Raw genomic sequence first — 17,750 nt, 5'->3', positions numbered from 1 at the left:
ATCTTTCCTACTTGTCTGGGTATTAAGAGCACTACAGAATTCGCTGGGAAGTGCTGTCATGAAACTGCATGTTGGTGGATTCAGAATCTTTTCAGCATATGTTTAACATCTGGTAGAACAAGTGAAGTTGAGCTCTATAAAATTTAAGTTCTGTTAGCCCTTCACGTTAGAGAAGGAAGGCCACCTAAACTGCCTGAAAATCATTGATTCCTGACTAAGACATAGGACCAGTGTTCAGGACAGCGGGCTTACTTTCCCACCTAATGGAATTGACAGTCAGGTTGATTTGTTGTTCTTAAGTGTTACTCCAGTGCAGGAGTATCTAACCTCTTCTGGTTTTGTGCTATTGACTCGTACTTCAGTTTTTCAGTCTTTAAGATGAGAAGAATCATGACTCCGTTCCAGCAGTGATGCATATCAAGCTTTTAATGTTGTGAAGAGTCTCGAGCTCCTTAGAATGAATGAGCTGTTAGAGAAAAAGATGACTGGATTATTCTGCTCATGTGTAACTTTAAGAACCTGAGAGAACCAAGCTGTCAGCTATATTTATTTGAAATCTGTAGCAAGAGGTTTGAATATTTTATACTGTAGCTGTATATGTATTTACATATCTAAAGCTATCAAGGAGTTACCAGTGTTTTGTTGATATTCATGGGAATTTACAGGTGTTTTTGGAGTTAAAGGCAGACTCCTCTGATTCCCATTTCAGAAACTTCTTGAAGACTGAAATAATGAATTCTAATGAATAATGAAATGCAGAATTTTCAGTAAGTCTGCTTCTTGCCTCAGACTAGCATTTTTATGCAAGATGCCGTAGCCAGTTTATATTGAAGTGATTTTTTTTTATTATTATTTTTAAATTTTTGGCACTGTCTTCAGAAGGAAACCAATGAATCTTAAGTGTTGCTGTAGAATAAAATAAAGTGTCAGCCACAAGTAACTTTTTTTTTTTTTTTTTTTTTTTTTAAGAAAAAAGATTATCCACTTTTTATTTGGCAATTTAACCTGTTAGTATGTTGTTTGTTTGTTTTTGTTTTTTAAATTCTGTTTCTAGGTGACATATCTGCAGGTGATAAATCTAAGAAAGGTGTGAAGCGAAGGAGAATTACAGAAGATAGTGGTGAAACAGCAAAAAGGAGATCTGCTAGAGTCCGGAACACCAAGTGTAAAAAAGAGGAGAAGGTTGACTTTCAAGAGCTGTTGGTGAAATTCCTCCCTTCCAGGTACTGTGCAGCAATAACTTTCATTATGAAGGCATCTGGAGCTGAGTAGAGGAAGCTGTTTGGGGTTTTGTTTGATTCATATGCCCCAACCTTAAAACCACTAGACCCATGTTATTTTTTGAAGCAGATGTGATTCATTGTTTTCTCATGGATTTAATAAAACTGTTTTTAGTGACAATTACTAAAAGCTAATTGAAAAATAAGAAAGCTTTTATTAATGTGAAACTGAATTGGAGGACAATGCGGATGTCAAAACAGATAAGAGAAACAAACAAGGTAATCTTGGTTTGGACAAAATGGACAAAATTTGGGAACTGGATGTAAATCTCTGAATTTGCTTCAGTTAATGTACTTTCACTGTTAAAATGTGCACAACGTGCCATGTTTAGGTTTCACTTACTCGTGAAAGAAGGAATGAGGATTTTGTCGATATTGTGGTTTTTGCTGCCCTTTCACACAGATTAAGGAAATTAGATCCCGAGGAGGAGGAGGACCCTTTCAATAACTATGAGGTGCAGTCAGAGATCAAAGAGGAGAATTTCCAGCATGTTGGACCGCACAGAATGTCATTTGATTCTACAACATTTATGGAATCCGGTAAGGATTTCATTATAACCCTCACTGTTTCTTTGTTGTTTCTTCCATATTGTACGCTTTATTTTCTGTATTTTCTTATCATAGCTAGAAGATACAGAAGTATATGTTATTTCAAAACGTATAATTTTATGGCATAGAAATCTCTTAGTTGGTAACAGGTGTTATTTTTTAAGTCTTGGGGACTGCTTAATTACTGTGTGCAAGAGCTCTATTGTGTGGAGTTTCCCATTTAAACAGGTTGGAATACAACAACTTCATTCTGCGCGTACGCAGCACAGGAGAACTGCTGTGAGATTAGTGCAGGAAACACTGTTGAAAGTTATTTGTTTCAAGTTATGGTCTGCCCTGACCTTAAACACTGTGGCTTTTGTGTTTATCTGCTTTCTAGAAAAACAGGACGTTCATGAATTCCTGCTGGATAACCTGAACAATGGTGGGATCTTGGAGCTGATGATGAGATATCTGAAAGTCATCAGCCAAAAGTTCCTAGTGAAGTGGCCTCCTGGCTTGTGTGAGGTGGTCCTTAGTATCTACAATAGCTGGAGAAAGCATAGTAGTAGTCTTCCCAATCCATTACTGAGGGACTCAAGTAATCAGCATATCAAGGTAATGAAACACTTTTCCTTAGGCTTCGATTTGCTGCTGTGTTGCTCTCTGTGTACCAAAAGCACCGAACTGAAATCCAGCAGTTAGATGCAGGGTTTGCTTAGCTCTGTCTGGGGAGGTGCTTGTCTCAGCTGCTGCATCTTTCATAAGCTGTGGTGTACTGCAGCTGGCGTACTGTTTGCTCCTGAACATAGCTGGGTGATGCTGTATGCAAGTATACCCTACGTGTGTGTGTGTGTGTGTATATATACGCACACATGCATATAGACCTAATATAAATACTGTAGACGTAAATATATTATACTCCTTTACTCTGTTGTTGCTCTTTCTTTTTCTTCCCTCCCTTTGCTTCTGATATGACACAAAGTTTTGTTTTGTCATCAGGTGAGTAGAGAGGCTGCTCTGTTCACACTGGCTGATTGAGGGTCAGCATTTCTGCTCTAAATAGAGTAAATACAGTTTAGTTTTAAAATAACCTGCAATTTGCAGTAAAAACAAACAGACAAACAAAAAAACAAATAAAAAACAACCCCACCCCCCCCAGCATCACCATTTTATTACCTTTATAAATCTGTAGATTTCACAAATGCAAATAGAAAAAATGGTAAGTTCGTTAAATTAGCGTTAAACCGGCTTAGTGACACAAGATAATACTTCTTGAATTATAAAACCAGGACAGATATTTCTTGTCCACTGAGCCTGCCTATGCTATCTTTTCAATGTTAGCAACGCGTATTCATTTGGAAAGTTATTTGCCTTTGGTATGACTGCAGTTTGAAATATTTTTTTTTCAGATCAACAGTGTTTCTCCTTTTTTGCAAAAACCAAATGAATTCTGAAAGCTATGTTCCATTGACTTAGTTTACAAAACAAACAGAAGTATTGCTATGTAGCGGCTGTTAAATTTTTTTATACATCCTGTGACTTCTGTATTTCTGTATATTTTTTCATATATACATACCCTTTTTTAAGCAAGTGTAAATGTATAAATGTATCCCCTTGGTTCTCATGACTGCATAACTGCTTGCTTGTATGTAAAATTTAGAAAGTCAAGACTTTGTAGCTATACTATTAAAAATCACTGTCCTCATGCTTGTCTATTCTTTTTCATCCTTGCATTTATTTTAAACTCGATCTGCGAGCTATCCTGAGTGTAATAAATTCGGGTTTTTAAAATTGTAAAGGGCTATTCTGGTAACGTGTATGGACTTTTGAACCTCTTCACAAGCACCTGTTTTTTATAGCTAGACCTGTAGCCCTTATTCCTATGAGTTGAATCAGAAAATAGTATATTCTTCACTGCACAAAACTACCTGGCAGAGATCCATGGTGATGTGATTTCTAATATACTCCTGAACTTCCTCCAGCAAGCATTAAGAGGCTAATAAGACTAGAGTACATAGTCTCATGGAGATAAATACTGAAAAAATTATAGGATATAGACTTTTTATTTCTCAAATATCAGTACTTCTGCTATATTCTGGAAACATGCTTTTAGCATGATTTAGCAATTTAATATAGTTTTATTTCAGCCAGATACAAACAGATATTTTTCTAACATCAGGCAATGCTGTTCTGACTACCTTCTCTTATGAGCTGAGATTTTTTTTTTTTTTTAATGCTCATTCTAAGTATTATTTTGTTTTGTACCTGTTGATTTGTAAATGCTATTATACACCTTTAGACAGAGGAAGAAGTAGTTATAGCTTGGGAACAGAAATCCCAAGAGGACAAGTTGAAGATTTTCTTTGAAGTAAATTGCAAATTTAGTGGTGGGGTTTTTTTTATTCTTCTTTTAATGTATTTCTTCCTGTATGCTCTTTTTTGATATCTCCGTACTTTCTCTGAAGGATATGATGTTGATGAGCCTTTCTTGCATGGAACTGCAATTAGATCAGTGGCTGCTGACGAAAGGGAAGAGCTCTACAGGTGAGAACTGGATATTACTTTCTTCAGACTCTGAAAACACTCAAGGTATATGAAGAAGTGCTTCCAGGAATACATTGGATTTGGGAGCTATTTTTTCTTAATATCTTTCAGATCTGTATTTTATTGGTCTATCACTTGTTTACCTTAAAGTAGATCAGTACTTCTGAAGTACTAGTATGTGGGACTGTTTTCATGGGATGCTAGTAACTTTATGATAAAATGTAACTAATTGATTTGCAGTTTCTCCCCGAAATTGCCCTGCTGCCTCTGTGAATGGAAAGTTTGGTCCTGACTTCCCAGGAACTCATTTCTTGGGAGACCTGTTGCAGCTGTCATTTGCATCCTCACAGCGAGATTTATTTGAGGAAGGCTGGATGGAGTTCGTCACTCGGGTGTATTGGCTGAAAGCTCGATTTCTAGCACTGCAGGTTTGTTTTACTTTTGATTTAACAAATAAAACTCTTCCCAAATTAAAATCGACGTTGTTCAGAGATGCTACAGCTGATTTGGGAATCTCAGCTCATTCAGGCATGTGGATAAAATCAGCTCAAAACATAGCGATTTAATTTTACTTTTTAATATAATTAACTGTCCCGAAGGGTAGAGGTGGAAATTAAGTAGGAGGTCTCACATGCTAAGCTAATAGTCAGATATGTTTGATATGTAAGTCTTTGTTTAAATTAGCTCATGTTCAGCTTAAAAAAGTATATTTGGACCAAAGTTATTTGGAGTAGTATTGTGTAGCTGCAGAACATGGATTTTTTGGGACCTGGACTAGTGGATACTACCAAAGTCCCAGGCAGTCCAAACCGGAGCTTTCAGCTGAAGCAGACTGTATGTTTAATTTCTCTCCCCTCTGCTTTTTCAAGGTAGCATGATTCTTCTTTTGGAGACGTTTAATTTCATATGCAAATTTTGAAGCAGAAGGTTTTAAACTATTGCTAAGGGAATAATTTGAAATAAATGTTATTTGATCCCAGACTTTTTTTTTTTTCCCTCCAAGCCTTGCTTCTTCAGGACATCAAAGAGTGTGTTTATGTATCAATTATGTTTAAGTCAATTGTCAACTAATAGTGTGAGTCAGTTTCATAAGTGTGAACTAACCAGCTCCTTCTGTTTTTATTTTTTGAATCAAGGATTCCTTTCTAATAAACTTGAGGAAAAATGAGAGTTCCTATACGGCTACTCCCATTTTTTCTTTAGATATACAGAGTTATATTTTGCCTGTGCAGCTTGCATTCCTCTCCTGACCACTCCACTTCAGTATCTGCTTCAGTTGGACAGAGCAAGTAGAATGCATTCACTTTGCAGGATATAAGAATGTTTCTTGACTCGATGTTTTTATTTGCATAAATGGAAGAGTTATTTCTACTGTTTTACTTTTCCATGTTTTTAAAGGAAAGGGATTTTAGCAATCCAAATTAATCTTTCAAATTTATGCAAGCTGAATTCTATTTCTCTGATTTGTTTTACCTGTTATTAAAGTCACTGGTAAAAGATACTGCCTTTTTTTTTTTTTTTACTTTGAGATTGTCAGTTGGATTTATTTTTTATTTGGGAGGATGTGCAGTAATCGCACTGTCAGTGCCTGCATTGAATGTAAACATTTTCTACACGCTTTAGAAACCCTTGCTGCAGACAGAACTCTAGGGTTGTTTGTTTGTTTTCCTCTGTACTGTTTCTGTAGGGAGACATGGAACAGGCACTTGAAAACTATGATATCTGCACTGAAATGCTACAGAGCTCCACTACAATGCAAGCTAAAGCTGGCAATGAATGCAGCATCGTAATACGGTTACCGAATCTACATGTTGATTCTGTTGTTTCTTTAGAAGAGGTAAGAGTTAATTTGCAGGGGCATTCTCCCCACTCCATACCTCTGAGTTGCAAAGGTCGTCTATGAATTAGCTCTTTTGTGATGGAAGTTTACTGTATCTGTCCTAGAATTTTTCTAAGAGTGAAAGGACAGGTTCATAGTTTAATGATGATGTCAAGGCCATCATCTTTTCAAAAAGACACCTTTTGGATCTGTTGGTCCTGTACAACTTAAGATTGCTTCTATGCAAAATTAGAGCGGTTGCATGTAGAACAGTAGATTATGAGATTAGTGGTTTATTTTCTGTTCTTAAACATAAATTTCACCTTTGCTTAAATGAGCTCTTTACTTCAGCAGTCTGTTTTCCACATAACAATTTGCGTACACTTTTAAGCAAAGGGACGTCCATCTTCTGTTCTTTCTATTGCTGTTTTGGGGGATGAACTCCAACACAGGAGATGCCATCTTCACTTTGAAGTCCATCTGATGGATGTATCCTTGCAGTGTAGAAATGTGTGATTTTGGGCTTTGAGGAAAAAAAGGGTTAAAATCATTATAGCACTAAAGTCATATACTATATAATAGTTAAAAATCTGTGGAATGGGTGAAGTGTTACCTAGTAGGTGTTTTCTTCCTGGTTTATATTCCTGGGTGTAGCGGTAGAGTTCACATAGCTTTACAGCTAAATTGCTGGGAGAAATGTCAATAGTCAAATGTATGTGAAGACAAAATAAAAGTTGGGTTGTGCCATCTGTGATGTTTGCAGATTGAAAAGAACCTAAAATCTCTGGAGAGATGCCAGTCTTTGGAAGAGATCCAGCGACTGTATGAGGCAGGGGATTATAATGCAGTGGTGCATCTGCTTCGTCCAACGTTGTGCTTTAATGGCTACGGCAGAGCAAAACATCTGGAATTTGTAACATCCATACCAGAGAGACCAGCACAGCTGCTTCTCCTACAGGTTTGTTTTGTTTCTTAAAAAAAATCTTTTTTAGTAAGGGAGTAAGACTTATTCCTGAAAACAGGATGAAAGGATTTCTAGAGTGGGTGTTAATGGTTAGCAAATCTTATTTGCAAAGCAAAGCGTGGAACCAAATCTGTAAATGGTCTGAACAGCATAGCTTTATCGACATCATTAGCAATGTGTCAGCTTTTGCTATCTGAGGGCGTGCTAAAGATGTAAAATGTCTGAGGACTACATGAAATGGCCAGAAAAACTGTAAATTCAAATAAACGTGAATCATTTGCAGAGACATCTTATGGATGGATTCATGCTATCTGCATTTGCTGTGAATACTTCCTGCTTTTGCTGATGTTGACTATATGATGATTTACAGCCATTCTGAAACTTAAAAGTTATGTAGCATACGAATGATTTTTATGATGTAGTGTATCTATCCTGCATGAATGACAAACCGTTGATACTAACGTTATATATATAACCATCCAGTATAATTGCTATAGGTTTAGTCCATTTGACACTATGAAAATAAGTGTACAAATGAGCTCAGCTATAGGAACAATTTGAGCCTATCATGTTCTCTGCAAAAAAAAAAAAAAAAAGCTGCACAAAAAAGACTGATGCTCTTTTAACTGGCCTGCACTGAATCTTACAGCCTCCGTGCCATCTCATGACCCAAACGTGGCAGAGCAGAAAGAAGCAGGAGGATGTTGCTACAGTGCTGGCCTGATAGTTGCTGTTTTGTTATTTATGAAGTAATAAAATGGTAGCACAAGATCATGAAGATCCAAACCCTTTTTCTGTAGGGCCTCTATTCAACTGCATATCATTGGAATTTTAGACCTACAGCCATCCCTTTCCTGAATGTTGTTTTTCTCACATCTCTTACTAAAGCAGAAAGATTCAGTGATGATGTCTTTGAAACTTAGATCCTACTTGTATATTTGTCTCCCAGGGTCCATGCACCTGCTTATTGTCCTTTTTTAATGTCATATTTAAAGATGTTCTGTTATCGTTTCATTAAAGTAACCACATTAACTGTATATAGTGTATTGCTTTGCCCTGCTGTGCATTCATGGTTTAAAATAAACCCTTCATCCTTATAATAAATTTTTTTCATATTTACATTCCCTAGGACTCCCTGCTCAAACTGAAAGATTACAAGCAATGCTTTGAACACTCAGAAGTTGCCTTGAATGAAGCAATTCAGCAGATGCTTAATGTGACAGCAGCCTCTGCTAAAGAAGAGTGGGTTGCTACGGTAACACAGCTGCTCACAGGAATAGATACTTCATTGTCGTCAGTCAGCAGCATACTGAAAGACTCCTCTGTAACACCAAGCCTCGTTCGATTAACAAACAACCTGATTCAGGTAACCTGTTCACTTGCACTAGGAAAGAGCTATTGTGCGCTACAGACCTTCAGGCGTGATACAGCTGCTGTCTGAATTGCCACCCACTCGCAGTGATGTTTTGGGTTACATTTTTGTTGGGGGAAGGTCAGGGGAGATGAGCGTTACCTTCATAGTCTTCATTTGCATTTCAGTATGTTAGAGATGCACTGAGCACACCTGGGCTAGAATCAGTAACAGCAGGTACCTTCAAACACCAAGCTGCCTAAACTAATCAAAGAATGGTAGTAAGATAACCCAAGGAGCAACGCTATTTTCTTACGCTGTGTGAAATGGTGATAATGCAAAGACTGAATGAGCTGGCTAGGTGCGGTTTGTAAGTTGTGGCACTGATCTTGGCTATATGTGCTTTGGGCTAGAAGACAAGATTCCGTAAGCCTTACAAACGTGGTAGAGTTGCTTGCAAGTGCTGGCCAAGCTAAGGATTTTTCCAGTAAAAACAGAGAGGGTGATGAGAAGAGGGCAGGAAAAAGTGATGTGTGGACTTTTTCTAGCATTACGAATACAGCTAATTTTAGCCTTTTAAAGAAGGTACTTTCAAACCTTAAAACTACTGAATGAATGTTTTTTGGTCCAGGTAACAAATGGCAGACTCTCAGTTCTGTTAAGAAGCTAGTCTAGTTAATGTCAAAATTCAGTGTGCTTGCAACTCTCAAATCTCCATTTACTTCAGTAAAAGCCAAGGACCTTCACTACTCACAAAATCATACTCTCATTGTGTGAAGTTGTATGTGTGTCACTACGTTATGGAATGTAATGGCGTTCTGGAGAACGGAGTACTCATTGTAACATCCTAAGTGGTTTCTGTAGTAATAATAAATACGATGCTTTATCTGCATAAATACCAATAGAATAACTGTTGTACACGTGAAAGAATGTGAGAAAAGCGTAGGACTTCAGAAATTTCTGGCACTGTGGCAATAAAATGGGCAGTTGTCTATGAGAAATGCTAGGACAACAGTTCCATGACACAGCATTGTTTTACTCACAGTTTATTCAGTTACATCGTTTATGTAGCATCTGTTAATGGTTCTAGTTGGTCTTTCACAGTTGTTGTAAAAGCTGGTAAAGAATTCAGGAATTCTTCTAACTAAGTTCCTCTTCCTTGTTGGGTTGTAGATAACTTTCTTGTACAGTAATGAGGCCTGCTAACACTAAGAATTTATGCTGCGCCTTTGCTTACTTTGAATTGTTTGTATATGGTATTAACAGAGAGATAACTAGTTGGAAAATGACGGTGCAAGAGAAATGTCAGGGTAGGTGAAACGATCTTCTGCCCTTCCCCAAACCAGCTGATCTTATTTGTAGGACTTTTACTGCCACCCACTGTGAGAAGCTGAGACTTGGCTTTAGATTATTTCCTTGGGATAAAATGCATTACCAACTTTGGGTTGTTTGAAAGGATTCACACCTGACTTTTATTTGGTATCGCTTTGTCTGTATAATGTCTATTTCTTTATTAGATCATAGACTGCAGCATGGCAGTCCAGGAAGAACCAAAAGAACCATACGTCTCCTCAGTGCTTCCATGGATTATCCTGCACAGGATCATCCAGCACGAGGAAGATGCTTTTCGATCCCTTTGCTGCCAGCAGCAGCAGCAACAGAACCAAGGAGAAGAAGGTGAGTTAATTATTGACTTACATATGGAGCTGAGCTCCTTACCATCTAGCTCTGAAATACAGATGTTTGTCGTCATATCTTGCTGGCTGAAGGTGGTAGAGGGGTATGCAAACATCACTTTCTTACCACTGAGGAAACTTCGTTTTGCCAGAGGAAGCATGGGCTAGTTGGATTTAACTCAGTTCTGTGCGACTTAAATATTTACCAACTTCTTTCTTCCAGTGAGTCCTGACACCCCTATGTTGCCTTCTTCACTCATGCTGCTGAACACTGCTCACGAGTATTTGGGAAGAAGATCCTGGTGTTGCAATTCAGATGGCGCTCTTCTCAAGTTCTATGTAAGTGTTAGCATTGTAAAATAATATTGGTTGGAAGGGACCTCTGAAAGTCATCTGGCCCACCCACATCAGGGAACAACTTCAGAGTTATATTAGATTGTTTATTGCCTTGTCTTCATGTTAAAAATATGCTGTTAAATCCACTTTCCTTCTTCTCCCAGACAAACACATGAATGTTTCAGTCAGTTTAATTTGAATAGCAAAGGCATGTTATTCCAGATCCCTGTCCATCGGTATGCTTTCTAAACAGGACTTTTTGTCAGACGAGATGCCTTTGGAGAACCAACTCTGTACTATAAAAACATCTTAAATGGGAATTGGTAAATGATCTCCCTGAAAGAGAAAGCACCGGAGAAGCGTTAAGTGGTTATTCTGAGTACTTAGGAGAAACATGGGCCTGTACCAGCCACTGATCATGATAAAAGTTCAGTTGAATGACTTGAATTTTGTGGTGCTTAGCTTTGGAGGATGCATCTTCTACTCTTTAAAAATAAACATGGGCAACAAATAAACAAGAGGCGATGTTTGAAGCTATTAAAAATTTCTGGCACTTACCAGTATTCATCCAGATGACTGGTAATATGGTAATTTGTCATCATTCTATATTCTTTCCTGTGGTAAAGTCAGAGGTTGTTTGGGTTTTATTTTTTGTAATGAACGTATAAAACTGCTTGCAGCTTGTGACCTTTGGAAAGGGAATACCTGAATACTGAATCTATATCCAGTTTTATCTTCTCCTCCTGTGTCTGGTGGCTCAGCCACACCCCTGCCCTGCTTGCAGCAAAGGTTTACTCTGATTTAAACTCAAAATTTTATTTTAGATATTCAAATAACATTTTACTCAGTAAAAACTCTTAATTTTCAGCTCTCCTCTGAGAATTAAGAGTAACAATTCTAAATTCACAACTGTTGAAGGTGAACAGTCACCCCAAGTCTACTAGCTAGAGAGAGAGGAAGGATGAGCAATGTCAGGAAAAATAACAGACGAAACAGAAAATCTCATCTTTCCTGCTTGTCTCTCAAATGTCTTGCTGGAAGGTGAGCTGTCTGCGTGGATGGAGCATGCTTCCTGCCTCAGTGTTCCAGGAGCGACCACGGCTTTTGCCCCCCCACCAGTCAGTAAAGGCTTAGGCAGGGCCGAAACGGCAAACTTTGGGCGAGAGGCGTGTGCCATCTCAGCAGCGCGTTCTGGTGGGTGTGCACTTCAGTCTTTCAGACAGGAAAAAAGGCAAGTGGGCTTAGCAGAGTTTGCTGTAGGAGCAGATAGCTTCCCCACAAGGAGCGTGATGCCAGAAAGTAACCAAACCGTAACATGGAGAATGAGCCAGTTAATTCCCCAGAAATGAGCACCAAATACCTCGAGTGGAAAAATGCTGTTAACCTGATGGCCAGTAATGTTGCATAGCTCTTCTTCCTGAGAGAGACCAGTTTTCTTGTATACCGCGCCTTTATTTCCTCAGAGTTCAAATATTTGATAAAGATTTTGCAGTTAAGTAGATTTAACACTCATAATGGATGGTATTAGAAACAGAATTCTACTCAATTACGCACGGGTGAGACAGACATGACAATGCAAACTGTCGTGTGCTGTTAATCAGCCTCAGCTGTATTCAGGTCTACTTTTCTTTTTTCTCCCAGTCCAGTAACACAAGTATAAAAGGGACGTAAAATAACGGACTGAAGGAGGAAAGGGAAAGTGAAATACTTAGTGTCATATGTAGCCACTTTAGATGTTTTCTGTTGAACAATGCTGAGTTCATCATGAATTCATTATAAGGTATAGTACCTCTGAAGAGATGCAAAATTTAGATACTGCTGAAGGTAACCATCTTGTGCTTTGAAGGATAATCTAATCATTCATATGAAGTAAAAAATGAAGAAAAGACTTTTTTCAAAAGAAAAGACATATAGAAAACATACAGAGTTCATCTGTTGAACAAAGATGATGACGATGAAGAGTTACTTCAGTCCTTCCTTCCCCGTGTCTGACGGCTGTTCTTTGCTCTGTTGGTCAGATGGTGTGTTAGAAGATCTAATATGCTCCAGAGATGGGTGTCTGGGCAGTAATGCTGTGGCATTATTAGATGAAAGGAGGTGCCCACTCATTGTTGACCTTTTTAAGATTATTCCTTGAGGTCTAGTTATACCAGAAAAGAAATTTCCCATAGTTGAAGGAGAATATTTCTATGTGTGTTGCTGTTTCCTGACTCTATCCTGAGCTTAGAAACTGAAGTGCAGTCAGCTTTTCACTGTGCTGGCAGCCTGGGATAGCCTGGCTGTTGGCAAAACCCAGATAATACGGTACTGTGGCATTCATTGGGCAGCGCTCTACAGGGATATTTCCGTGGCGCTTCACAAATTCAGCTTGACTTCATTGAGGTTTATTACCTTCAGCCAGGAGAAAATCCTGGTTAGTTCTGCATAGAGGTACTCGGGAATCTCTTAATTTCCCTTCTCAGCACTCCCTGGAGCTTATTAGCCACAGCTCAGTGCCAGACCCCATCTGCCTCTGCATTTGAGCAGCAGTGTGCCCAGGACAGTAATTTAGACAGCTAGGAAGGATGGCGCGGAGAGCCTGAGGGGCTCTGCAGGAGTCGGCTCACCCTGGTACGGCAGGAGCTAATGAACGGTGTTTGAACTGAGGCTGATGCAGTGTAGGACTGTTAGATTATCTCTGCATCCTACCCTCCTCAGTCTCCCTGGTATTAGGAGCATAATGCTGATACACCTGAGTTGCCTCCGCATGGATCCGCCTCGGCTCCAGGGGCTTGTTAGCTCAGGCGCTGCGCTTCATGAAGGTAGATAGCCTGTTTCCAGACTGGAGCTTGCCCTCAGATGCAGTGCTCCTAAGTGATGGATCGAAATTGTGTCCGTACGGTGTGCCTGTGTCCACAGCCTGGTCTGATAGCATGCCCTATGAACCTGGATAAACGGCAGGCAACTGGGAGCTGTGAATGTATTTACAGCTAGATCTTTGCAAATGTCATCAGGTACTTTGAACAAAATCTTCAGTTTTCAGTCACAGAATTGCCCAATTCTTAAACTAAGATATAATATGGTATTATTCAGCACAAGTATTTAGTTTTCAGAGACAAGAGGGTGTTGGGAGGGTAAGGAAAGACAAAGATAAAATGGGATTAATTATTTGAAGAGAAAGGCAGCTTCAAGAATGTTAAACAAAAGTATGCTTTATACGCTAGTATTAAATGATCACCTTCTGTAGGTGAACCGTCTGCTCAAGTACATTGTATTGCTTGTGGCTGAAGGTGGTGTGCAAGACAAGATGTTAATATGTAGTTAAAAGTCTTTTAGCAATAGTCAAAGTCTGAATTATTAAGAACAATTCTGGGTTACTGCTAAGAATGTAAAAGCTGAATAAGAACACAGGAGATTGTTTTGAACACCGTTCAAGTGAGAATTCCCTCACTGGTGTTAGATGCGATTTTGTTTGCAGCAGTAGGAGTATCGTGCTTCTGTTACAGTATCCTGTGATGCTTGCATCTTCCTTTCAACTCATTTATCTACGCTCTTCATGAATTTCAAACGTTGTTCACAAATTCTTACAGGAAAAGTAGCGGAAACAAGGTGTCTGCTGTGACTCAAAGATGATTGCAGTGACTCAAAATTTCATTGAAATGCCTTCTAAGAATTGTCTTTACTCTTATTTTTCAGGGTTTTGGCTCTTAATAAATGGTACCTTGTTCTTAGCACAGATCTTTTAAGCAGAAGAGAATTAACATCTTATAGTTAATCCCAGCACTTACAGACGAGGTTCTTGCATGTCGAATGACAGAATTTTGCCTTGTGATGGTCTGCAGTGTTGTAGTGTCAGGAAAGCATGACGAGGAGCTTCTTGTAGCATGCATTGTATGCATAAATAATTGAGTTTACAATCCTAGATGTTGAAAAATGAAAAATGGTGATAAACAGGCAGCTGAAGTACTGTAAAAGTAATACGAAGAGCTTTTACACGAATTGCAAATAGGTGAATGTTTTGCATTTTCAATTTATGACTGCAGAATTTCAGCTGAGGAAACTCCGAAGTCAGGCAGTGTGTTGAGGAATAGGTGTGGCTCGTTTGGAGAAGTCAGATCTTACTAAAATGAATAAATGAAAGTTGATGCTTTCTGTCAGAGGAAAAATGTTAAAGGGAATTACTTACCAGTTAATAGAACTCTCCTGGTAGTGTACAGCTTCCTAAAACTTGAGAGGCAAATGGCAGTGGAGAGCTTGGTATTTTTCTGTACCCTTCAGTCTCCCAAATGACGATGACAGTAGAAGTGTTTCTCTTCTGCCCCCTCAAATGAGTTTTCTTTAGACATAACAGGTGCGCTCTGATACCGGGGACACACACACAACATATTGCTGTTGGATGCGTAAGATATTATGAATGTAATTTCTACTTGCACATTTCGTTTTTTAATTTGTATTTCACAGTGGAACATGTTGGAATTGATTCTTAAAGCTCAGTAATTAAGTGTGGGTTTGGTTTGGTTTTGTTTTTGAAATAAAGATCCAACATCCCACTACACAGATTGTTCTTGGTGAACATGTTTCTGTTGAATTTGAAACGTGTTCCTGGGATGTGTTCTTTTTTAGTTTGCTTGTTAAGGAAGCTTAGTGAAAATTTTCAAAGAATTACCTTTTGTCTTTTGGCATTCAGTTGCAGTTTTCTTTAACGGATGTTTTGGAGTAATGCCGTCTTCCAAAACATGGTACTGATGGGTACGTTTTCTTGTAATGTTGAACTTAAAGATAGCGACTTGCTACAGTGTTTAGTCATTTGGGATCAATCCAGCCGCTTCCCTTGGTGCATAGCCATCTGTATCATACTATTCATTCTGTGCAATTCTGTATCCCTTTTAGCCAGATTTTCATTAGCCGTCCCTTCTTTTTCCAGAAAGTCCTCTCCAGCCCCCTTTTTCCATGCAGAGGAAATTGATGTTTGTGTATTAGGGCATAAATTCTTCTGTGCCTTTTCCTTATTCGCAGGGCTGACAAACTGTAGTGCTCATATTCACGGAAGCAACTTGGTGCGTAGTGGAAAACTGTGAACGATCTTAAGCTGATATCTAATCTCATTGATTAAAGACAAGAGTTCATGAATTAACGTAGGAAAAAAAATAAAAGCACAGTTACAGTGCCATTGAAATTACTTGCGTGAGACGAGTTTACAGAAATATGGGTAATATTTGGTTGTACTTGAGGAAAAATACGTGTAGTTCCTTAATGTCATTTTCATCATCTGCCTTCAGACAGCTAGGTAACTTAATGCAGTCTTCCACTGCAGATGACTTTTTCATTGATATTTGTGGTATTGTAGGTTCAGGTACTACAAAAAGAACTTGCAGCATCCACTTCTGAAGATACTCATCCATACAAAGAAGAGCTGGAAACAGCCTTGGAACAGTGTTTTTATTGTTTATATGGTTTCCCTAGCAAAAAAAGCAAAGCAAGGTACCTAGAAGAACATTCAGTACAGCAGGTAAGATATGTATTATTTAATGTCAGTGGAATATCCTGAAGTCATGAAAGATATACCCTTGTTTGGTTTTAATGCACCTTAATGTATTTTGGAGAAAGATTACTTTTATTTCCTTGTAAAATTTATATATTTTACATATTGTAGAAAATAAACTAATTTAAAAAAATATGGAAGCCTTTATGAATATAGAGGGTCAGATATTTGAAATGGAATGCTAGTATAGTCTTATTCACAGTAGTCTGCCATGTTGAAACTATTGACAAATCGATTTTATTGAGCCATGACTTTCCTGTTTTCAACAGAGAAGAAGTTGGAGTTTGAGGAAAATTAGAGAGAAAAAAAGTCAGCTTGAGAGAAGAAAACTTTAGCAGCCAGCCTTGCAGTTTATGAATGTGAAAAATGTCACTGTTAAAAATTATGCAAGTAAATTATAGCTTATTTTGAAATCTATGATGGTAAATATCTGGTAGCTGTTTGAGAAATGTGTGAAATTCAGTTGAGTTTGGGAGATGAACAACTACGGAGTGCCTTGGGAAGAGGGCTGTAGTATTAAGGAAGGGACAGAAAAAGCAGATCAGCAGTCCTCTGCCTTGAAACATCATTGGTTTTGTTCAAAAACCTCAGATGATTTTTGCGTTGACCAAATGCAAGTGATCATAGAATTATAAATGAAAAACAGTTTCATACAAGCAAAACAATTGTCTGGCTCCTTTGAACAGACCTTTTTAAATACACAAATACTGTTATGTTATTACTCATTGAATATTTGTGAATTCTGTCTCTTAAAATTACCTGTTAGAAAATGAAGATAATGAGAAAATGGGAATAACTAAGAAAAAGGGAAGTATAAGGAGATTACCTTCTGCTCCCCCTCCTCCCCCCCCAATCTGTTACATTTAGGCAATTCTGGATGAAAAAGTTCTTATTGAAATCATTGACAAACTGATTTTTTTCTCCTCCATATCTTAATTACCGTAGTTCCGTATTATCTCAGGATGTTTGTGATTGATTCTCGCTTATAAACAACTTTTCTGAACAACTCTTCTAAGCAAGTAGAATGACTATTTTTCAGTGACGTACACTAGGTTGCAGCCCAATACTCTGGTCTTTTAAATCAGCGAGCAGTATGCTGTATTTGTGAGCAGCATAAATTAATGGCCCCCTTAGTTGTTCTGTTCTTGGGAGATTTAATTTGTTTCCTGCTAGAGTAATATGTATATTCTTACGAACTAGAAAAGCCATAGAAACTCATCGTTAGTAGACTTTTGAGTTTTGAAATTCGAGATGATAATTTTTTTCCCGTCCTATCTACCTCCCTCCTCAGGTTGATCTAACGTGGGAAGATGCTTTGTTCATGTTTGAATATTTTAAGCCTAAAACTCTTCCGGAATTTGATAGTTACAAAACCAGTACTGTGTCTGCCGACTTGGCCAACCTTTTGAAGAAGACTGCCACAATTGTTCCTCGGACGGACAAGCCTATGCTGAGCCTAGATACTGTATCTGCCTATATTGAAGGAACATGCAGCAAGGTATAACTAATTGCTTTAAAAAAAATTGAAAGGAGTGAAAATTATTGTTGTTATTTTTATGTTGACTTTGAGACAGTTAGGGGAATGATTTATTCCATGATGTTGGAGTTCCCCAAGTAATTGCATTTAAATGAAATAACAGTGACACCACCAAAGCTTTTAGTCTTGGAATGGCAAGATGCAATATTGATTAATATGGAGTTGGTATGAGGTGCTCATTAGCGTTTGTA

General features: G+C 38.2%; 1 protein-coding gene across 5 annotated transcripts in view; it reads left to right on the top strand.

Annotated features, from left to right (window-relative positions):
- CABIN1 (calcineurin binding protein 1) overlaps window positions 1–17,750 on the top strand; it is a 117,690-nt gene that overhangs the window by 9,082 nt on the left and 90,858 nt on the right. For all 5 annotated transcript variants that reach the window (XM_082325091.1, XM_082325092.1, XM_082325093.1 and 2 more), the window contains exons 11-22: window positions 1,055–1,223; window positions 1,684–1,820; window positions 2,209–2,426; window positions 4,277–4,355; window positions 4,596–4,783; window positions 6,043–6,192; window positions 6,938–7,132; window positions 8,268–8,504; window positions 10,007–10,166; window positions 10,389–10,504; window positions 15,828–15,989; window positions 17,314–17,520. In XM_082325091.1, the coding sequence (XP_082181217.1) occupies window positions 1,055–1,223; window positions 1,684–1,820; window positions 2,209–2,426; window positions 4,277–4,355; window positions 4,596–4,783; window positions 6,043–6,192; window positions 6,938–7,132; window positions 8,268–8,504; window positions 10,007–10,166; window positions 10,389–10,504; window positions 15,828–15,989; window positions 17,314–17,520 (2,018 nt within the window). The remainder of the gene's footprint in view (window positions 1–1,054; window positions 1,224–1,683; window positions 1,821–2,208; window positions 2,427–4,276; window positions 4,356–4,595; window positions 4,784–6,042; window positions 6,193–6,937; window positions 7,133–8,267; window positions 8,505–10,006; window positions 10,167–10,388; window positions 10,505–15,827; window positions 15,990–17,313; window positions 17,521–17,750) is intronic.

Source organism: Platalea leucorodia, assembly GCF_965183815.1.
Source record: "Platalea leucorodia genome assembly, chromosome: 12".
Taxonomy (NCBI): domain Eukaryota; kingdom Metazoa; phylum Chordata; class Aves; order Pelecaniformes; family Threskiornithidae; genus Platalea; species Platalea leucorodia.
The sequence above is the reverse complement of the archived record's forward strand: the minus strand, read 5'-3'. Positions and strand labels throughout refer to the sequence as shown.